Consider the following 23,301-nt stretch of genomic DNA (forward strand, 5'->3'; position numbering starts at 1 on the left):
TTCTTTCGTTGTTATTTGTCCCTCCGAGTTTCTGGCTTTAGGCCTCCTTGTAGTATTTCTTGGAGTAGGAGTTTAGTCGTAATAAAATTCCAGAGTTTCCAAATAGATACTTTTAAATGCTAGGATGAACCTTTCCTAGAAGACAGTTTTGCACCATACAGCTGGCCACACAGCTTTGGATTCTCAGGAGCCCTAGCTAGTGACTTCTTCCTAAACTGGGAAGTGTGGTCAGAATACCTGTACCTATTACCTTCCAGAGGAAATATTCTGGAGTGCTAGCTTTGGCCCCTGAGTTCCTTATTGTAAGTTTTGTGCTCAAGGCCATTTTACCTCTTCGTCTAAGGTGGTGGTACAGTATGATTTCCATCTTGCAGATATGGAGGCACAGAGAAGAGAGGGACCAGTGTTACAATACTGTTTTAGGTAGTGTTGGATTCAGAAGTAGCAGGCATTTCTTCACACTTTGTTTAGTGTTTTCTATGACCCCAAACTTCCACCCAATAAAATGAATTCCTGTGCTAAAATGACACTGCCAGTGACTACTTAAGCTAATGTAGTTAAAAAACCTAAGTTTATTCTGACATATAGCAACAAATTGGAACTCTCTGAGGCCCAGCCTTCCCCAGCAATGCCCTACTTTCCCAGGAGTGCCACAGTGACTAGCCCTTCATCCCTTCCACAGCAGTTCATATCCCACTTGTGTACTGTTTTTTGGAAGCAATGAAGAGTTGAAAATGCTAAGCTGTTGTAAGAGTGAGTTATGCTACCTGTTTAAGCCATTTCAGGAGGTTACCTGAAGGCACTTTATCCATCTTTGGTACCCCAACTCCCCGTAGCTCACTGTGTATAGAAGGTCTTTTGTGGTTGAACTGACAAGGGATTGGTTTGAAGGTATATGAGGAAATATTATTTGAGGGGCTTGATCTGTGGAATATTTAGACAATTCTTGAAAGATACCATAGTGGAAATTCAAGAACCAAATGTGGAGAGTTCCTTGAGGTGTTATGGGTGACTCTCATCTAACCTTGATGTGGACATTAAAACACAGCAGAACTAACACTTTCCCCTTTAGTGTACTCTTGCTTGCACATCATAGATTTTCAGGCCAGAAAGCCAGAAATTGAGACTCTCAGATTTTTTTTTAGTGCATAAGCTCTTTAATAGAAATGAGCTTTAAAATAAAATTTATTATTTAAAAAAAATAGAAATGAACTTTAATACAATTAGTGTGCAATAAAGAGAAGGGAAATAATATAGCTTCCAAATCAAACACCTAAAGTTACCATCCCCTCATGGGAAAATGTCCAGCCAAACAGGGTTAGCCTACAGCAGGACCACTGAGGCCCAAAAGCTTGCATAATTTAATGCAACCCCTGGTGCATTAAAGAGGTAGAAAGGGCCAGACAAGTCCAAAAGGGAAAGGGCAAAATTGAAATCAAGATAAATGCTACCATTGTTAACCTCCCCATGGGTCTCTCACATCTGTATCAAGTGTCTCCTTCCATGTCTCCCAAGTCCCTGGCACAAGCCCAAAGCCAACTCATGTAACTTGCAGCAACATGGATGGAGCTGGAAGGGATCATGTCCAGTGAAATAAGGCAGAAAGAAAAAGAAAAATACTGGATGGTCTCACTCATACAGGAATTTAGAAAACCTAAATAAGAGACCAGGAACAAGACTAATTATAATAAAGTAAAAATCAAAAACAACAAGCAACTATAAACCAGAGACTCTCAGATCTTTTGGAGCCTTTTTAGTTTATTTTTGCCTGTCTGAGCCCAGGATAGAGGAAGGTAGGCACATTGAGACAGAATGGTTAGAAGAAGGTGATGGATGAATCTGTGGATCTCAGTCCTTGGGTTTTAAGCATTGAGGAAGAACACCTTTTGTTTCTGTCTTCATCTATCCTGCTGCTAACATGTTATTTTTCCATAGCTTGCTGATTGGTTGTAGGAGCCTCACCCAATCTGTTGCTATTTACACTTATGCTGCTAAAACCTGTAGATTGATTATAGTACTGCTGAGGGGGTTAAGTAAGCAATGTTAAGTAAGCAATGCAGAAAAAAATAAGGAGAGAGACACATTATGTTCTTGAAATTTGAGAGGCAAGTAGCCACACAGTATCTCAGCTCTCTCTCTCTTTTTTAAAAGATTTATTTATTTATGCATACAAGAACTGGGGTACAGGTCAGAAGTACAGGGGGTGAGAGGATTTACCAGAGACAGAGTGGGGAACAGAACTGGCAGACTGACTGAAATACTCTGCTGAGGGGAGCAGCGGGCCAGACAGGAGAGGTCTTCCACGTCATGTTGGTATACTGCCAGCCGGCCAGGATTGAACCTGTGCTGCAGAGGCTGCGGCCAGCTCAACAGTGCTGCACTCAACCACCTGCACCACCAGGGAGGCCCACACTTCATTTTTAAAATTATTTTCTTTTTTAGTAGAAAATAATTTTATGCAAAAAGTATAAGTTGGTGCACAGTGAAAAGTATGCTTACTGTCACTTCTATCCAGCCACTTGACATCCTCTGCAGAGACTATTAGTGAGTCCTTCCAGAGAAATGTAGTATGGATATATTACCATATAGTGAATATGTTCCTTCTTCTGTTTATTATGCAGTATACTAAACACACTGTTCTCTCTCTTGCTATACCCTGGAGATTCTTTGACCCTGTGAGGCTATGAGGGTATTTTTTGGAGAGCAGAGGTTAACAGCACTGGTTCTAGAATAAATCTAATTGGGTTTTTGTTCTATGTGACATTCAGCAATCATTTCATTTCTGTTAACCTTTGGTTCCTCATTAATCTTTTCATAGAATCTGCTTTGAATGGCTTGCATCCAATGACCTGAATTGGGTGGAAGAGGCAGTACCCTTTATTTTGGTATTGGAACCAAAAGGCCTTCCTTATACTGGAGTTCTATTCTGGGTTGAGGTAGCCCATGGAAAACATTTGAAATAGTCAAGTTTTGTGTTCTGACCTTTTTTATCCCACTTCATGCCTCTCCGGACTTCCTTGTTTTCAAGTCTTCTTCGACTTCCCTCTTTCTCCTTTTTCCTCCCCTTTGTCTCTTGCCAAAACCCATTTTAGAGTCAAGAGGACAACTTTCCATTTGCAATAACCTAGTCCTAAATCTGCCCAAATTCATGCAGGAAGTGGCTAACCTAATCAATTCATAAGCCCGTTCTTTCAATATCATTATTCCTTTCACAAGTATTTGTATTTTCTTGTGAATTTGAATTTGAAATTCCTTAGCAAAGACATTTGTTGAGGATTCTGGAAGTATCTCTACTTAGTCTTCTTTAATTTCCGAACTCAAATTTGTGTCTGGTCTGAGGGGAAGGAGATGTAGATGCTGGTTGTACTACTGAAGAAAAAGGAATGATGTCTGTAGAGTATTTGGAGGAGAGAGAACAAGAAAATATCTAAAATCATCACCTCCTAAGAGAAGTTCAGGGAGAAAATATTAGAAATTCACATGTTAAATTGTTAACCTCATTATTATTTATTCTTTATTTTGTGGAGATTTTTATAAAACAGATCCTACATTAGTAGCATTTAGATATTGGGTAGGTGTTCAGTATTTTAACCAATAATGGTTGGTATCCAGTTCAAAAACAGTTGACTATCATCCTTCATTTTAGTCTTTTGATTGTAGACTTAATTTCTAATTTTCACCCTGCTGCTGACTAACTTGACTTATTAGGCAACTTTTCTTAACTGGATCCTCAGTTTTCTTACCTCTACAATGTTGGACTGAACCGAATTTGCTAGCTTCTGGGCATCTCCTATGCTGTCCTTATCTGAGTAAAAGAATCCACTATATTTCAGACTCCTGAGACAGTCAAAAAAATAGGTTCAAATCCTAGCCCCTTATTGGATGCTTTGCCCCCAAATCAGCTGCTCTTGATTTCTTCCCTACATACCCTCCACCTCCATCAAACCTAGACAGGTAGAACCTATTTTACATAAGCCTAGATGAACTGATTGGAATTCTTTTGTTACAAGTATAGCCACTTTTCTTGCAGACCTAGACCTGATGCCTTCCTTACAGGACCCTGAAGATATGTTTGATTGTGCTTCTCTGTGTCCGCTCTGGCAGGTTTAGATGATGATAGATCTCTCTATCAAAGTCTTTAACAACACATTCTGAAAAGGAAGAAAGCTTGGTGAATTGAGTTTCCTGGGGCCACTGCTCACTGAATACTCTTGTCATCCGCTCCCCAACATTTTCTGTGTCTTCAGGAAATCCAGGACTGTGCTAGACTTGAATGGAGAAACATGACCCACCTCTGAATAGGCCCATTTCTGGTAGGGACTAGAGGGATTTCATAATGCCTTGACCTAATATCTTCTCTCACAGTGAGGCAACAGGCAGAGGGAAATAAAGAAGCCATTGGAAACTACCTTGCACTGATTGATGGGCTATTTAAATACAGATTACATCTTTTGGCTATAAGGAGTTCCTGGGAGACAAATAAATTCTCTTTGGAAATGCATATGCCAAGGCTCTGACATTTAAAAACTTGTGGCCTGGATGGACATGCTCAGTAGACTTCAAGTTAATTGAAATATATACTTATTTATCCTGTCTCTTCTTCAGATGTAAGAACAGGTCATAATGTTCCTGGCTAAACACTGGTTCTGTTCTCACCATCTTAGATCAGATGGTCACATTTAAAGATGACAGCAGAACTACTAGTTCTAACCTATTACCTCCTTGCTCCTCCCCCTACCTACAGCCCTCCTTCCTTTACAGGATTTTAACAGGACATCTGTCAAATGGTTAAAAACTGACTCCCTTCTCTCTGCCTTGCCCACCCACCCTCTGGCTGTGATGTTGATGAGTATATAACTATGCATGTGGGAGGCACAGAGGACAGATTATTCCTGTAGTTCTAGCCCCCTCCTCTTATCCTTCTGTAAACCTGGTGGAACCCATCCCCAACCCTACTTCTTCCCAGAAATCTCTAAGATTGACCTTTACAACAGAGTCCAGGAAAAGTTAAGATTTCTAGAACTGGTCCATTGCATCCACACAAAGAAATTCAAGAGCCCAAATGCAAGACCCAAGATGGATGTAGGTCACCTTAGGGATTTTGGTCTCTTTGAACACCCTGCCTCTCACCTAGACTTTCCTTGACCATCTCTCAAGGTATGAAGGAAACAAGAAATTGCATTGAGTTGCTGGAACTCAGTACCCTAGCAAGTCCAAGAAGAAGGGCACAATACCTAGGGCAAGAATGTTTTGGATAGTGCTAAAGCTGGCCTAAGAGTCAGGTAAAGGGTCTAGATGACCTTCAACTTGGGACAGCATGCTTCTGACTTAAGTCATGGAGAGAACATTGCTGAGTCAGTTTGTCATTTTACTAATAATTTTTTATCTTAGCATATTGGAGGCTGACTTGGGCAATTGAATATAACTCTAGGAAATTGCTTCTATATTGAAGCACAGAGATTGTTGCAAAGATTTTTCCAGTTGGGTCATTGGGGACCTCAGTGTTGAAGGGCAGGATGGGGACAAAGCAGGTAGAAATAGCCTCCCAAAGACCAGGAAAATCATCCTGGAAAATCTGCTATAGTACCTCAGCCTGCCTAGAACCTGATACAAGAAAGAGTTACCAAGAGACAGGGTTTCAGAGAGTCTGGCTTCTTCTGAATGGTCCAGTGCAGCAAGAGGATGTTCTTTTTTTTTAATATTTTTAAAAAGATTTTATTTTATTTATTTATACAAGTACTGGGTGCAGTCAGAAGCATGGGAGGGTGAGAGAATTCAGCAGAGCTAGAGCGGGGAGCAGAACAGGTAGACAGACAAAGCACACTGCTGAGGGGAGCAGCGGGTGGCAGGAGAGGTCTGCGCACCATGTGGGACCGTCCCTGGTGGCCGGGGATTGAACTGGCACTGTAGAGGCTGTGGGCAGATTTGCAACCCAGCGCTCAACCACTGCGTCACCAGGGATGCCCCCGAGGATGTTCTTAATATTCAAACTCTGCCTCTGGAATGTTCAAGACATTTGGTCTCAGTATGATGTATGATTCAGAATACCTTGGGCTGCTTGTAATAATATCAGTAGGTGATTCTGAGCACGTGGTCTTGTTGACTACAGATTGAGAAACTCTGGTGTAGTGGGTCAGATGCACTGGGTGATACCAAAAGATTCCAGAACAAGTTGTCAGTAACTCCTGTTTCCAATATTTTGGTGCAAAGAGCCTAAAAATTGTTTTGGAAATGCAAGCTTCAGAGCTGCTCTGGTGTGGGAGACTTCTCCTGTCAATACCATCACTTTTGTAGAAGATAGTGACATGTCTTTTTTCTGGTCTCTGCAATCCTTGACACATTTAACTGCATTTTCTCTTATGGTCTTATTTTTCCAACAAGACCGAACTCTACATGGCACAATTTGAGGGCAACAGCTGGGCTTCACTTCTGAAACTAGGCCCATTGTGTTGAATTAATGGCTGAAGTTTCGTACCAAAGATTCCATTCCTAAGATCTATACCCTCATCTGTATGTCCATCATTATAGCTATTACCGCATAACTTTCTTTGGAAGAGATACAGAAAGAAGTTATTCCTTTGTTATTTATCTGTAATAAAGGAGAAAATATACTGGATGGTTTCATACCTTATGAGGCTTATCTGAGCTTTCCAAGATTTAGGTGTAAGTTGGCTTGTGTCAAAGTACATATTAGCCTCTAGATCAGGTTGTCTACCTTGCTCTTACTGAGTTTGATGTGCATGTAGGCTCACCTTTTCAGATCAAGAAAGCCCAGCTGGGTTTTTTGTCTGTAGGTGTGATTGAAACCAATGGCAGATCTTTCATTTTATTGAAGTGAAAAATGGATGATGGTATGATGATACACTGAAAGAAGCCAATGCCTCGTGACTCATAAGTCACACACCCAACCTAGAAAAAATATAATCACGTCATGAAAAGAGATATCTGTGTCCTTCCTTTCAGCACATTTAGAACCATCATCACTTGAATGCTTTAATTATTCTGCTCAGAAATGAAATTATTTAGTGATGGGCAGTAGCCACACCCAGATTAAAGCTGAAACCAGTCAGGTATGAACTATTAAATCATAGGGAAAAGATAAGTGATTCTTGTGATGATTTTTTTTTTATTCACAGTAAAGGTTTTCTTATCTGGCATGCCTTCCCCCTTTCCTGATAACCATCAAGCACCTGTGCAGATCTGTAGCAAAACAAGCCACTTGGACATAAATCCTACCAACAATGGATTGGACTATAGGCCACCTGGTACACATTATGCAAATATTTTCCTCGGACGCATAGAATGCCCTGCAATCTGGAGAGATGCTAACTCTGTGGCTGTGAACTATCTCAGAGCTTACCTGGGTTTTAGGGGTGAGGTCATAGAACTTTAGATAGAGCTAAAAACCAATATTGTTAATTATGAATTAGATTAAGCATATATACTATTCACAACATAGACCAAGATTGTTTGGAGAATAGTATTTTGGTTGACAACTTGAATAAATTAAAGTTGTCTTATTTTACCTCTTATCCTAAGTAGAAATTACTGAAAGAGACAAAGGGAGAGAGGGTACAGGCTGGAGTCATTTGGGAATGATTGAAGGACCAAGCAGGCCATGATCACTTAGCTAGGGAGAGGTAGCGTAGCTACAGTGTCCCGATACATAATTTAAGCTCAGAGTATGGCTGAATCAGAAGCACAGAGGTAGAGGTATGTTTGTCTACAAGAGACTTAGTTTGGCTAGAGTGGAAGATTCCTGTCAGGTTTGAGACAAGTGTTGAATCCTTTGGTGGGACTCTTCATCTGCCTTTGAGAGATTGGTAGTTGGGAGTTATTGGAGCTTTGAGAAGGGCATGGTTAAGGAGGAACTTGAAGAGGAGAGAGACCTGTGGGCAGCAGGAAGTCCAATTGGGAAGCAACTTGGAGTGGTAAGAGTGCCTAGGATGGAGCAAAGAGAATGAAAATAAAAAGAGTCATAGGAGAGAGAGAGAGAGAGAGAGAGAGAGAGAGAGAGAACACATGCAGTAGTCCAGAAGAGTTTTTTTGGTCAATATATTTCAAAATTTCTTTTTTTTTCTTTTTTATTATTATTTTTTAAATTTTTTACATCATTGCTCATTTTTAACAATATTTGCTTCCCCCAACCCCCTCAGGTGTAGTCCCCATAGAGTTTCCTTTACCAATGAACCTGTGCACCATCACCTAAGTCCCCTGTGCTCCTCCCTGCTTCCCTCTGATCCCTCTCCCTCCTCCTCCCCTGCAGCATGTCTGATTAATAATTGTCCATTTTTGCTTTGTTTTGTTTTGTACCATTATTATTTTTTACGCCGATGTCTTATTTGGCTCCCCTATATTACTGCTGTAACAATCCAATATTTTGAAACAATCCAAGTGAAACAATCCAATATTTTTCTTTTTCCTTCTGGCTTATTTCACTGAGCATAATTCCTTCTAGAAGAGTTAATAGAGATTGGAAAAATTTAGGAAGGAATTAGGGCTAAATGGTAAGTTTTACATATGTTTTATTACAGGTAGTTAGGGATATGGAACTGGAGGTACGTGAGAGCTGATGACATGAGGAAGATGATTTCTCTAAGGAACTATGTGGATAAAACAAAGAGTAAAAGTCTGTTGACTTTTGAATGGGGTAATCAAGGGCTAAATTGGAAAACCCAATCTCAGGTTTCCTAGCCAGTTTGACTGGCCTGTGCTTATGTGTCAACAGCAATGCCTGATTGAGTTATAATTTTGAAGGGACTAATCAATTCCATTTTCAGAAAGCAGAGAGTAAAAACATTCCATAAAACACAAAGGAGAGGGCCTCCCCTGGTGGCTCAGTGGTTGAGTGCTGGGCTGTGAAGCTGCCTGCAGCCTCTGCAGCGCCAGTTCGATCCCTGGCCGAGTGTCCCACATGGTGTGCAGACCTCTCCTGCCGCCTGCTGCTCCCCTCAGCAGTGTACTTCGTCAGTCTACCTGTTCTGTTCCCCGCTCTGGCTCTGGTGAATTCTCTCACCATCCTGCGCTTCTGACTGTACCCAGTGCTTGTATAAATAAATAAATAAATAAATATTTAAAAAAAAATCAAAACAGCAAAAGACAAAGGAGAGTGAGAAGAAATAAGCTGTAATATTGAACTTTCTGCCCTTTAAGACAGTGAAATTCCTCAATAGAAAAAAAGAACTAGAAGGGGCTTGAGAGGTTGTCTGGTTCAAGTCTATAACTTGATTGACCAAGAAACTGAAACAGATAAAGGAATCTCTTTGAGATCTTTCAGTGAATTACTGGCAAAGCTTCGTCCAATATCCAGTCTTTGCTTATACTATGATGCCTCCCACTGTTCTTGATATAGCCTGGGTCATACCTTTCCAGAAATGGGGAGAATCATTGCCTTTGAGTACTTTGGGCAAGATAGACAGTCTATTTACAATGCCATATTAAACATGCATGAGGTTTATTCAGGAGAAAGTTTAAAATCCCAGCCTATTTCAGATGTGCTTACAGGGGGAAAAGTAAGTAATTTTGTTAAGCTTATGCCTAGCTGTTGAGGGAGGGGACTTTCTACGAGAATGGGACAGACACCAACTCAGAAAACCTTATACAGGCAAAAGTCCCCTCATGTCCCTCCTTGTACTTGCAAAGTTTCTCAGAAGGCAGGCCCAGCTAATCTACCTTCATAGCAGTTACTGTTCTGCACTAAACTTTCAACCTTTTCCCCTTGTACTTCTTTCCATTAAAGCTTTAATATTTTTGGCATCCACCCAGGCTAATTAAATAACTATTTTGGGGGTGGCATTGTTCAGCAGAGGGCAAGAGCAAGAAGACAAGTTGTAAAGCTCCGAAAAACTGAGTGAGAGCTGTGATCCCTTGTTTTTTTTTTTTTTTTTTTTTTTTTTTCCTGTGTTGGTAATACCTGGCATTGGGAATGTTCCTTATCTGACCCAGCATATACTTTATCAGAAATACCAAATTGAGAGTGGCACAGGGATTCTTGGGGAGAGTGAGGGAGGCATAAGGAGAGGCAACTGTAGATCCCAGACTAGGAAGGTCCTCTAAGGGCAATAGTTCATGCAGTGTGATCCAGAGACTCCTGGTGCCTAGCAAACAGTGTTTTAACAAGCACTCCAGGGTATTGAGAGCTACTGATTTATGTCATTTTCAGAGTGGTCAGGTCTCCCTAGAGAGAAACCAGCTAGCTGCCTTCTTTGCAGGCAATGTGAAGAATTCACAAAAGCTATGCTACAGAATAAGGTCAACTAGAGATCCGGTTCTGCTTTACCGTCTACTAACTGGTGACTGAGGGTTACATGGTTAGCCTCACAAGTTACCTTGGAGAGTTGCAGAGCTTGAGATAGCAAAAGAAACCCAATGTCTGGTACATGTTTTCAACAAATCTAAGTATCTCTTCCTACTTCCTTTTCTTTCATCTTTCTTCTCTTCCTTCATTCCTTCCCCTTGAAAGGGCCCACTGGTCATTCCAGGTTAACTGTAGATGTATGTCTCCTTGATCAGAGACCACCCTCAGAGGTGGTCATATTTCCAGGATAAATGTCAGGGCACATGGTTCTAATAACAGATGTATCTATTTGTAGGATTAGTGAGCTAGAATATTTGGAATTAGGAGTGTGTTGGGAAATCTAGATAAAAAGTAATAGGATTGAATTTCTTCTTTAAAAATATTATGGGGGCCTCCCCGGTGGTGCAGCAGTTGAGTGCCATGCTGCAAAGCTGTCCACAGCCTCTGCAGTGCCGGTTCAATTCCCTGCTGGCCAGGGAGAACCCCACATGGCGCAGCAGAACTCTCCTACCTTGCCTGCTGCTCCCCTCAGCAGTATCTTTGCTCCACCTGCCTGTTCTGCTCCCCGCTCTGACTCTGGTGAATTCTCTCATCTTCCTGCACTTCTGAACTGTACCCCAGTTCTTGTATAACATAAATAAATAAATCTTAAAAAAATGATTTTATGAATCTCCACCCTTTCCCATCCTTCTTTTGTGAGATTCCATTCCTTGGTAACCCAATTACATGTTGACAGTTCCATTTTGGTTAGTTTCTCTGGCTCCTAGTCCTTACCTCCCATTGCTGCTATTTCCCTAGGTTTGGCCTTTTCTTAATATGTTCTTGCAGGGCAAACTTCTTTTCTATAATTTCTTCTGAGTCTGGCTCCCAATACTGTATAACTCTCTCCTCTGACCTCTCTTGAGCTTCAAATCTATGTGCATGTCCTGCTGGCATGTCCTAAAGATAAAAATTGTCATTTCTTTTCCCCTTCACAAACCAGCATTTCCTCTTTACTTACCCTCAAACTTTGATTATCACACTTGAATTGGCCCCCATCCAAGGAAATGAACTTTGATCTTTCCCTTTCCTTAAACTATGTTTAAGAACCTTAAAATGTGTTTTAGGGGCCTCCCCGGTGGCGCAGCGGTTGAGCGCTGGGTTGCGGAGCTGCCCGCAGCCTCTGCGGCGCCGGTTCGGTCCCCGGCTGCTCCCCGGCCACCGGAGGAGGGTCCCACATGGCGTGCAGACCTCTCCTGCCGCCCGCTGCTCCCCTCAGCAGTGTACTTCGGTCCTTCTGCCTGCTCTGCTCCCCGCTCTGGCTCTGGTGAATTCTCTCACCCTCCCGCGCTTCTGACTGTACCCAGTGCTTGTATAAATAAATAAATAAATCTTAAAAAAAAATTAAAAAAAAAAAAAATGTGTTTTAGCCTACCTTTCTACCCACCCTTCCCCTTCCCATCCCTAGTCCTTTCCAAATTCCTCTATTTGTTTGCCACCAAATTCCCTATAATCCTTACCTCTGAGGCTTTGCTTAATCTCATTCCTCTGCCTCCAATGTCCTTTCTTTTCCCTACTCTGTTACAATCCTACCCATTCTTTAAGGACTGCCTTCAATATCCCACAAGACTGCTCTAGAGCCCAGTAACCACATATGATCCTACCTTTGTCTAAAGTCTTACATTAAGCCAACATACTAGGTATTCTATAGTGAGGGTTTTAGTCCATTCTCTCCACAATACTGCTGGTGAGGTAGGCATCATTATCCCCATTTTGCATATGTAGAAACTGGGTAAAAGGTTGTATAGTTTGAAATTTTCCTTGGCTTTTGTGATATTGCAGTCCTTGGTATCCTAATTACATACTAACAGCTCTATTTTGGGTTGCTTGTCTGATTCCCCATCTATTCCTCACATCTCATTGTCACTGTTACTTTCCAAAGTAGCAAAGCCCAGAATTGAAGCTAGGCTTGCCTGCTATTAACTGTCTTTGCATACTGCTTGAAGGGTACCTCACTGTTGGTACCCAAAGGACCTTTGATCTTCAGGTTAGAACCATAGCTCTATCACAGTAAGCATATTCCTGCCCACAGTAGGAGCTCACTGAATAATTAATGGATAGGGAATGGATGAGCAGATAAAAATGCATATTTATGAAAAAATTATGTTAAAAGTCAATTCTGTACACAATAGAAAGATTTGAAACCAACTTTCAGCCGAGATTTAGCTTACTTTTATAACAACTCAGAGGACAGGGGAAAAGCATCCCCTTGCTCCCACTGGCATTGTGATCAGAGAGCACAGGAGCCCAACAGGTACCAGATGCATTGGGATTGGCCTTCCTATTATATCTACACACATATAGGTGAACTCTTGGTTAAGTGTGTTATAGCTCATTAAGGAGATAGGGGTATAAAGTTATCCCCATTTAACAGGTGAGAAAAATAAATGAGACCCAGAGGCAGCACTGTTTCTAAGAGGAGTCCAAAGACAAACTCTTTCTGCATTTGGATTCTGACTACAATATTTACTGACTGTGAATTTGGGCAAATCATTTAACCTCTCTGAGTTTTAGCTCAGAGGACATATATAAGATAGGAATAAAATAATTATCTCCTTAAAGGACTGCTATGAGGCTTAAATAATACATGTGTAAAGTGCTTAGAATAGTGCCAAACACAGTGATACATAGTACTAATTAATATCATCATTTGATTACACATTCAGCAAGTAGTAGAACAAGTTTGTAAATCCAAGTGTTCTTTTTCTGCCTTTTCTATTCATGGTGTTATGCTCGGGAAAAAATGGTCTAGCAGGCTGGCTATCTAGTGACTGTAGGCAACTCACTCCTATATTACAATAAATCTATAAAAACAAGGGCATAGGGTGATGGTTTTTGAAGTGTTTTTCAGTTCTGGGCTGTGTGATATGAGGGCCTAGATAATTTAGCTGGATTAAATGTGGACAATAGTGAGCCAACTGCTGTTGGGAGAAGCCACACATGGCGTCCCTAAAAAGAAGACTGCTTGCTAGAAAGAGCATCAGCAGTGTAATCAGTGCACCTGGGCCTGGGGGAACCTCATACAACATCACAGATGGTATCCTGAACAGAGGATTTTTAATTTATGACAAGGTACTCTTTTTACCCTTGATAAAAGCCAAGGATATAGCTTTAAATCAAAAGCTCTCATGGTGCTCTGGGTTGAGGCTGTTGTGCTTATTGAACTCCGGTAATATCCAGTTGGAACCCATCATTGGCAGGAGAAGTGAGACTTCTGTGTGAACATTTATTTTATTGAAGCCAACAAGTAAAAATTCATCTTCTCCATGGAGGCAAGGACAAAAAGATACTGTCTTTTAGTGCAATTGGAAAAAAATAAGCTCAACATAAAAATGAATCTCCTCATAGACAGGGGCACAAGTTACTAAAGGTGGTTGTCCATATCTCCTTCTTTTAAGAATGGGAACTATATGGTTTGTGATATTATGGATAGAGTTCTATAAATAAAATATAGATAATGAGAAACATTGGTAGTAGAGTATGTTGGGCATTAGAGCATATGCAGTTAGGAGACCAGATTCCATGATTTACTGTGTTTGGCTGAAGAATCAGATCTGAGCCTCAGTTTTCCCATCTTTAAAATGTGGGTAAGAATTAAGTGATGTGGTAGTTGTGAATATTTTATAAACTGTGAAGCATGAGGTACATGAGAAGTGTTGTAAAAGGTCCTTGGGGAATCAGTCCTTCTTCAAAGTCAGCTGATGGAAAAGCTGGGTAGAGGACATGTTCAGTAGTTCAATGCTGAGGAGAGAGTGATTGAGTCTCTTTGCCTGAGGGGCAAATTCTCTATTCTCGAATTTGTTTCTATAAATGTTCAGAAGAGTGATATTCCATTCAAGCTGAAACCAGTTGGGGAAAAAAGAGAACAAATAACACAGTGGTCAGGATGGTAGCCAGAAGGAGGCAGACTATTCTGTAGCCCTATCCTCATCAGTGTTTAAACGAGTGTTGTGAACATATATGTGTGTGTTCATGTGACAGTGGGATAGATGTCTGCTTACTTCTGTGTTGAGCCCAGACCTGCTGACCATGAAGACCAAAGACCAGGGTTAACTTCCCTGTGACAGAGTTTTGCCATATAGCAAATATAGATGCCAACCTAGCCCTTCTACATATCTCACAGGGTAGTTGAACAAACCACAGAGTGAATCTGTGTCAAGCTTGCATTTTCTGGGAGCAAGATATAACAGAAAGACATATTATTTCATACCCTTGACCTCTTTGGATGGGATCATGCATGGGTGAGAATAGGAGGCTGTAGGACTGGGGTTTATTGTATGTGGTATTGGCAGTACCAAGGAGAAAGAGGAAAGGGGAAGAATACAGAAAATTTAGAGCAAGTTTGCTTGAGCAGTTTTAGATATTGATTCCAGCCTCTCTACCCATTCCAGGGCTGCCTTGCAGCACCAAGGATTGATGGACTGGAACATTCTTCTCTAAGGAAGGAGCTCTTGGGAAGGAATAAAATATAAAGCCTATGTATTCCATATTCACATTCTTGGTCATTCTACCCACTGGTTAATGGAGAGTTGACACTATTGCTTGTCTTGTGATCCAATGAAGCTTGTGCTCACGGTGTCATCTCCCTCTCTCCTACTCCTCATCACTAGTATGTGTTTATTTTAATAAGTAGTAGAGCTCTGTGGGGGAAGGGGTGAAATGGGCAAATAAGGCAGCCAGCTGTGCGGACTGAACACATTCTCATTTTGTCTCCTAAGCTGATCACTGGAGATTCCATCGTTAGTGCTGAGGCAGTATGGGATCACGTCACCATGGCCAACCGGGAGTTGGCATTTAAGGCTGGCGACGTCATCAAAGTCTTGGATGCTTCCAACAAGGATTGGTGGTGGGGCCAGATCGACGATGAGGAGGGATGGTTTCCTGCCAGCTTTGTGAGGGTGAGTGCCAGCCTTCACTCTCCTCTCCTGTCTCCTTTGCTCTCTGCCCCTGGCTTCCCCCTGACCAACCCCTGTTTTCCTGTTCATTCCTCTCCTTAGTGGCCCTTACTTTTTTCACAATTATTTTGGTCTCCTACCCAGGACCTAGTCTTCTATGTCCCTCTTACTTTAACACCTTTCCTTTTATCTTATTTATTTTAACAATCCTTGTCTCCAGCCTCTTACCTCCTTACCTTCTGTGACATTGTAATCACTTCTCTATTGGTTATGATAGTTTGTAAAGACCCTTTTAACTCTATATTGCTGTGAACTTTTACCTTTCTTATTGCTCTTCTTTTTTCTTTATTTTTTCCTCTTTTTTTTAATCCAGATCATCCCCACCCCCATTCCTCTCTGCTGCCTTTGTCTCCTTTCTCTCATTTATGGAAGTGTAAACATCCTTGTGTGTTGTCTCAAGGTTGTCTTCTGCTGTTAACTTAGGATTTTGGGTTCCCTACCTTCAGTAGGGCTAGATTTTACTCATTGAAAATCTTACTTTTCACATAACTCGGGTGACCGTGATCTAAGATATGTGGAGGTGGAAAGCAGGCAGCCTGATAGGGCTTATGTGACTGTGAACCTTTTGACATTGTACTATGAAGAATCTAGCCTTAACAGAATGGACTTTTGGGAGGAGGCTCCTTAACAGTTTCTGTTGCTTCTGAATCACTAATTAGCAGGATGTTATGGGGGAAGAGTATTGACCTGGTGTTACGCTCTTGGCCTTCCTTAGAGTTATAAGCTAGAATCAGCCCTTGGCAACTGAGAGCTCAGATTTTACCCATCCACCAAATGGGATTGGCAATTCTTTCATGCCAGAAGATATCAGAGTGAATGGCTACATGGGAAAACTGCTTTGTGGCAATACAGGTAACAAAGCTACACGAGGGTGTCTTATGACCATCCTTACCATTCTTTTGTAAGATAAGTCTGAAGTCTTGGCCCCAAACTCAAGATTGGAGTCCTTGGGTCCTTGGAAGATAAAATGCCTTAGGGCAGGAATGACGGCTTCAGGATCAGTGTGATAAGAGGGAAGGATCAGGACATTTGGAATTAGAAACCTAAAATGCAGTCTCCATTTTACTACCTCCAAGCTCTGGTTTTTCACAAGATTTTTTTTTTTTTTTAACTTCCTTGAACCACCTTCCTTTTTTCCTCATCTGAAAAATAAGGAGAGCAGACTTTTTAGGAGAACTAAATTAATTCCAAGAAACTCTATGTATCAAAGCTCTATATATCAAATAATAGTGGTTGAAAAAGGCCTTTCTCTTGAAGGGCTGCAACCGCATGAAGCACTGTTATCTGGTTAGAATGATTTCAGTAAGGGAATGAGATAAATGGACAAGATGACCTTTCATCTTCTTCTATTCTACGAGTCTCCTAATGAAATATCCAATCCATTTTCATCTGCATATTTGGTGTTTTCCATCAGAGTTTCCAAATGTCCATATATATCCCAGTTCAGCTTTGCTGGTTGATGATTCAGTCCCAGGCATAGTCAGTAAGAGCACATCCATAACCATGTGCTTTTGGGACTAGTGCTTGAGGCCCTGTGCACATACAGGTTGTATGTCTTTTAATGATAGCCCTTATCTTTAAAAGAAGGATTAAACTGTACCCAGGGATGTCAACCAAATCCTGATGCATTTCATTTCAGTGAAATGTCATTTTTATAATAAGCAGTTAATAGAGGGATGAACCAAATAGTTGAGCGAGGTAAAATGGCTTGGGGAGGCAAATGGCAGGACCGGGCATCAAAATGCCAATGAACTGGCACTGATGTCTGTATGTTCAAGGCAAAAGGAAGTGTTCCTACAAGCATATAGCCCCAGTAGCTACTTAGGTAGGCTGAAGCTGACCTTTGAGAAGACCACTGACTAGCCCAAGCATTAATATAGAATGTAGCCTAAAGTTTCTCAATCCTGACTGTATAATGAAATAAATCACTTAAGTAGCTTAAAAAACAACAAAAACAACAACAACATTATAACCCAGACTCCAAAATACTTAAATCAGAATCTTTGATTTTGGGAACCATTGGTCTAGGCCATCACAGTCCAATAGAAATATAGTGTGAGCCACAAATAAAATTTTGTAGCCACCACACTGAAAATGATAAAAAAATCCAGGTTAAATATATTTACTTAACCCAATGTAGTAAACACATTATCATGTAACATTATATATTATCACTATAAAATTATGAATGATATATTTTACTGAGTCTTTGAAATCTGGTGTTTTCTGCACTTAACCACACATCTCAATTCACATTACTTATATTTCAAGTGTTCATTAGCCACATGTGTATAGTTGTCACTATATCATATTGCATAAGTCTAAACTGAAGACTGTGATACTAAACCACGAGCATTAATGGAAGAGCCTAAATCATAAGTTATAGCTCCAATATTCTGTCTACTATATTAATATTTATTATTTGAGTAACTAAGGTAGTATTCCATGTAGCCTGATTGTATTCAGTATGAAAATTTGATCATTGTGAAAATTTGTTTCAATAACTGAGTAATCTTCAGATGTCTAAAGGGGGGTACCATGGAATCTTAGGGTCCAGCTGTTGTGGTGTCACCAGTAAAAGGAAATTGGGTCAGGCTTTTGCAGGAATAATGTGAATATTGGCTCTACGGTAGTCCTTCCACTTCTCATGAATGAGTGTTTATATGTTAGTTTACATTTCTGGTAAGATTGAGTGATACTCAAAGGATTGCATGATGAAGGTTATAGAGGCTCTTTTCCAGTTGATATCTAAAATAAAATTTCTTTTTTTTTAAAGATTTATTAATTTATTTATTTATACAAGCACTGGGTACAGTCAGAAGCGCCGGAGGGTGAGAGCATTCACCAGAGCCAGAGCAGGGAGCAGAACAGGCAGACGGACGAAGTACACTGCTGAGGGTCACAGCGGGTGGCAGGAGAGGTCTGTGCACCATGTGGGACACTCACCCAGTGGCCAGGAATGGAACAGGCACTGCAGAGGCTGCGGGTAGCTTCGCAACCTAGTGTTCAACTGCTGCGCCACTGGGGAGGCCCTAAAATATCATTTCTATTTCTAGTCTTCTACATTGATTTTAGTTGAGAGTAGAGAGGTATTGTGGAAATAGTGCTAAATAACTATATTAGGAAATGAGAGATCTGAGTTCTAGTCATTGTTCTGTCACCCATTCGGTATATGATCATGGTTTTTTGTTTTCTTCTTCATCTCTAAAGCTCCTGATAAAATCTGTGCAAATTCTGATATGTCTAGGTAAGGCACAGAGATATATCACATTGAACTTTGAACCTTCATTAGTGCTGGTGTAGTTGGAAGATAGATGAGTGATTCCTGGAATACTGTGTCTTCTTGTTATAGGATAGTAGCCCACTTTATCCAGAATTATCCTGAGCTAATAGTTCTAAGTTATTTGTCATATAATATGAAAGTATAGTGACAAAAACAAGATTTTCCCCCTAACTTCATAGTAACCAGACACCTTTGTAGATCATTAGATAAAACTGGCCACTAAAGTAGGTGGGATATCGCCAGTCCCTAACTGGTAGTCTCATTGCTGAGTAAAGTTCCTAATCCTAGTGTCAACAGACAGGGAAGTGGGAGTGTGGCTCCTAAGCCTTATCTCAACATCCCCTCAAAACAGGTGAATAAACTAGCAGCATACCAGCCACTTTCCACTACTCTCTTTACCCATTAGAGAGATAGACTGAGGGGTCCTGCAAGTCTGGGAAATGGTCTCTTGAGATCCCCTGGTCAAGACTGAATAGAGAACAGACACTGGTAATGGCAGACAAGGAGTCAGCATCTATTGATTTGACAAAAAGCAAGGAAACGATACTCCATAGAGACCTCTCTGGGCCTGAGAAAGAGACTTGGGGAGGTGCTGGAGGAAGGGCTCTTTATAGGTTTTAGGACTGGGGTTTGAGAGCAAAGGACTTAAACTTTATTGACTGACAATGCAAGGAGAGTGGGCTTGCTAATGTCCATTAGTGTTGCTAATTATGGACACCAATCAGCTGCAGTCTGTTGGTTGTGCAGGGCTCATGATCATCTTCAAGGTGAATATCTCACAGATGCTATGTGCCTGCAGCTCCAGTTTAAACTCTTCTGGTCTCAAGGTGTGTTACTATTTCTTCTGGGGCTACAACTCCCTTTTTCCCTTAGCAATCAACTTGATGAGCTGTGGGAAGATAGCTCAGAAATGGTTAAACAAACAAATATTTTGGCAGCAGATTTCCTAGCCTAGAGTCATCAGGTTTTTAACCTCTTGTTTACCAGCCCATGGGAACAGCAAAATTTTTTTTAAGATTTATTTTTGCATATAAGAAATGGGTTGTATACCAGAGATATGGGGGGGGGGTGAGAGGCTTCACCAGAGAGAGTGGTGAGCAGAACAGTCAGATCTACTGAAATACACTGCTGTGGGGAGCAGCGGGTGAGACAGCGAGCAGTGGAGAGGTCTGCTGCGCCATGTGGATTGCTCCCTGGCTGGGGATCGAACTCGTGCTGCAGTGGCTGGCAATAGTTTGATAGTGCTGTGTCTTTAACCCCTGCACCACCAGGGAGACCCCAGAATAGCAAAAATTTGCAAATTTTTTGTGCTTGATTCCTGTCCCTGTACCTATTTTTATCCTAAGACCCTTCCTTTCTCACTGGAATCATAATCTAGGGTGCTTAGTGTGATTCTGTCCAAACTAGATCTTCCTATTTTTAATCAGATTGAAGCCCAACATGGAGTCTAAAAAACCCAGAATCTTGTCTGAGTTCTGCTGTTAGATACATACAGCTTAAACAACTTCCTGTGTATGTTTGAATTTCAGTTTTTCTCCTTGTAAAAATGGGCATTATTGGGTTTTCTGAAATTTCATGATGAATATCTGTAAATAACAATTTTGATACCATTTTGACTATTATACAAGAAATTTCTGGATATATGTGACTTCTACCCAGCCTAATATTTGCCTCCCTTCTTCAGTATTTCATTAGGTATGTGTGCACATGTATGTGTGTAGATTCTCTCTCTTATGTAATGTGTCACATGGCTTCATAAGACCAGTGAAGCAGTTGATGCACCTCCCTAACAGTTGTTGAACTTTATTAGGTGAATTAGCAAATTAGAACTGGCTGAACATCAGTCCCCAGATCTTGCTGTTCCTATTTTCAGCTGCATTCCTGGCCTGGGTTTCCCTCATGGGAAACTTATATGAGTGAAGTGGTCTATAATTGGGGCAAGAGAGGGCCTGTTTCTAGTTGATACATCTATGCCCCATCTATAGGGTGCAAAAGTGACTTGAAAATGGTTCTCATCCATGGGATAGGATATAGGAAGGAGAGAGTATCTATGAACAAAGATCCTCTAGTTTTTATGTAAACAATCTGTATTTTTAAAACATTCACATTTTTTAAAAGAAACAGTGTGAGGCACAAACAACACACCTCTAGGCTAAATTTTTCTTCCCACTCTTCGGTTTCAGCTTGTGATTTCCTCACTGTTTAAATGCTGAGGTAACAAGTCCTAGAGAATGAATGTGCCTTGCTTATTAATGTAGGGATTTGCGACAAAGCCAGGACTTGAACCCAGGCCTCCTGAATCTTATTTGAGACAGTTGATTTAGAGTCTTTGTCTTTGTATAGTGTTTGCGCTTCTTCAGATAGTATTTCTATCATGTTGTTATTTCCTATAAATTGGCCATAATTTTCTATTTCTTGGTATAACTTGTAATTTTTTTCTCAGTTCAACTTTAATAGAAACTACAAAATATCAATAGTGATGTCCCATTACTACATTCATCAGTTGGCCTGCCCTGTAGTACAACTCAAGCCAGTGTTTCCAAGGGAAGAAAGGTTGGCCCTCCAGTGCCTGTAGGAAACGCATGTCCTTCCCCATACCACATGTGAGCTGAGTCTAAGGTCTTGTGTTTTAAGCATGACAGTAATAAAATGAAGTTTGGTTTTTATGACTGCTCACTGAAGCCCAGCCCTAAAATGGCTCAGGGCTCACTTCTACTTAGAGAAATATTCTGTGCTCTTCTAAACATCAGGCTTGAAGTTATCACTACCAAGTTTTCAGCTGCTTGCTGGGCCTACTTCACAATGTTTGTCAGTGAAATGGAAGGCCTGAGCTAGTCTCAGAGCCTCATCCACAGAGGGACCAACAGGGAGATCATTTACAGTCATCTGATGAAAGACATGGTCATCACCAATGACAAAGATGCCTTTCTCTGAATCAGAGGCCTTCCTCAGCCTTTCAGACCACATAATTCTGAGCAATGGTGTGTGTATGGTATGACAATAAGGGAATATTTAGGGGGCCAAGTCCTCCTTGTTATTTGGATGTGCTGATCCATGTCAAGTGACAGAAGTGTGAATCCACAGAAGCACCCATCACTTGACAGTTGAGTTGCTTAAATTCTTCTGCTCTGTCATTGAAAACAATGATCTCCATGGGTCACACAAAGGTGAAGTTAAGAGGGTAAAAGAAGAACATATATTTTTCTTTGTTGTCAGACAGTCTGACATCTTTGAATTGACCATCTGACATAACAGCTGTGAATTTGAAGTTGGGAGCATGATGCCCAATTTTGGCATTTCCTGAAGACACCTTGCTACTAGCAGCTCTGACATAGAACCCACAAGGATGAGTCAGAAAGTAGCTATTTCTTTGTTGTTGTTGAAAACTGGGCATTTTGAAATCAGATATCCCCAACTTCTCTGGTTTTTGCTGTGTTAGTTGTTCAGAGATGCAGTTGTTTCATTTGTTTAGATTTCCAAACTTTTTTTTTTTTTTGGTAAAGACTATATTCCTTGTCATGTATGGTCACTGAAATCTCTGCTACATTCATCTTATTGATCAGCCAGTAACTTGAAAAAGCTTACTTTAAATACTTGGAGCCAAGAAGAAGAAAAACTACTCTCCTGGTCTTTGCAGCTTAGCTTTAAACTGGAATACTCTTTCAACACTATTCCAGAATGCCCATAAATCTGCCTTAGGCTTTTCCTACTCTCCTTGGAACCCATAGATAATCCAGAAGTACAAACTTATAATTGTCTCAGACTTTTTCTGAAAATTCAAATGGTCCTAGGCATGTGTTGCACTTCAACTTCCTGAGTACAGTGACCCTTCTGAGTCCTTATTCTCCCCCCAAAAAAGTCTTCTTCAATTCCCTCTTTCCTGTGCTATTGGTTATGTTTGTTACTTGCCCCTTCTGCCATCCCTTGGGTGGGCATGGGCTATGTATGTCTTTAAATTTTTCAACACAGGAAGCCACAGCCTGGAAAGCCAATTCAGTCTGAAGGGGTTGGGGGACAAAACAAACTGTTTTGTTTTGTCTGTCCTTCAGGGCCAATCAGATGAAAATACACAGGTAAAATACACTATATTTTAAGAACAGGTCTTTAGACCCTGGTACCATCAAGGTGCATGAGGAATGTGGGCCACCCTCCTCTCAGCTGCTGGAGAAAAGAGAATGGTAGACAGATGAGTTAAAATATTAAGCAGTGTCCTGGATGCTGTAAATTTTCGATTAGATTCTAGAATTCTGAAACAAAAAAATGGTTGTGTTCAGTCTTTGCTAGTTTAGGATTGTTTCAGTGGAGGGATTATTTAGGATAGTTTAGGATTGTTTCAGTGTACATCCTAATATCCCATTTTTAGTGAAATTATACCCTCCTAAATCTTAATACTGGGCTTTCTGGGTTATAGTACAATCATTAAGGGGCAGGCTTGGACTGGCTTGGGCTGGCTAACAAGACTTAACACTTGAGGACCTACCTCCCATTCTAGGTTAATGGCAACAGTGTCTAGATTTTTTGGGATAAATTCAGGTATGATCTTGTTTACCCATTTAATCTTGGAGTAGACATCGGTGTCTAGCTTTAACTATCTATGTAGACGGTATTGGTTGTGGCCCTGTAGGTGCCTCCTGACAGGATATGAGTGGAGTCTGACTTAGCAGGATAGGCCATTCTTCCTGAATTGCAGAAATTTCTCTTCTCCATAATAGAATTTCAAATGATAT

At 40.8% G+C, this 23,301-nt stretch overlaps 1 protein-coding gene and 1 pseudogene across 5 annotated transcripts in view; one reads left to right on the forward strand and one right to left on the reverse strand.

The window, feature by feature from the left end:
• The window catches only part of ARHGEF9 (Cdc42 guanine nucleotide exchange factor 9), a gene marked incomplete at both ends in the record, with an annotated part of 371,843 nt that overhangs the window by 85,658 nt on the left and 262,884 nt on the right, over positions 1-23,301 (forward strand). For 3 of the 4 annotated variants that reach the window (XM_084259305.1, XM_084259307.1, XM_084259306.1), the window contains one exon: positions 15,055-15,234. The exons of the other annotated variant lie outside the window; for it this stretch is intronic. In XM_084259305.1, coding sequence (XP_084115431.1) covers positions 15,055-15,234 — 180 coding nt within the window. The remainder of the gene's footprint in view (positions 1-15,054; positions 15,235-23,301) is intronic. 4 annotated transcript variants of the gene reach the window in all.
• LOC311186933 (peroxiredoxin-1-like) lies at positions 21,287-21,968 on the reverse strand (annotated as a pseudogene). Its single transcript has one exon. The product of its transcript is annotated as a peroxiredoxin-1-like (transcript).

The sequence above is a fragment of the Talpa europaea genome, assembly GCF_964194135.1.
Source record: "Talpa europaea genome assembly, chromosome: X".
NCBI lineage: Eukaryota > Metazoa > Chordata > Mammalia > Eulipotyphla > Talpidae > Talpa > Talpa europaea.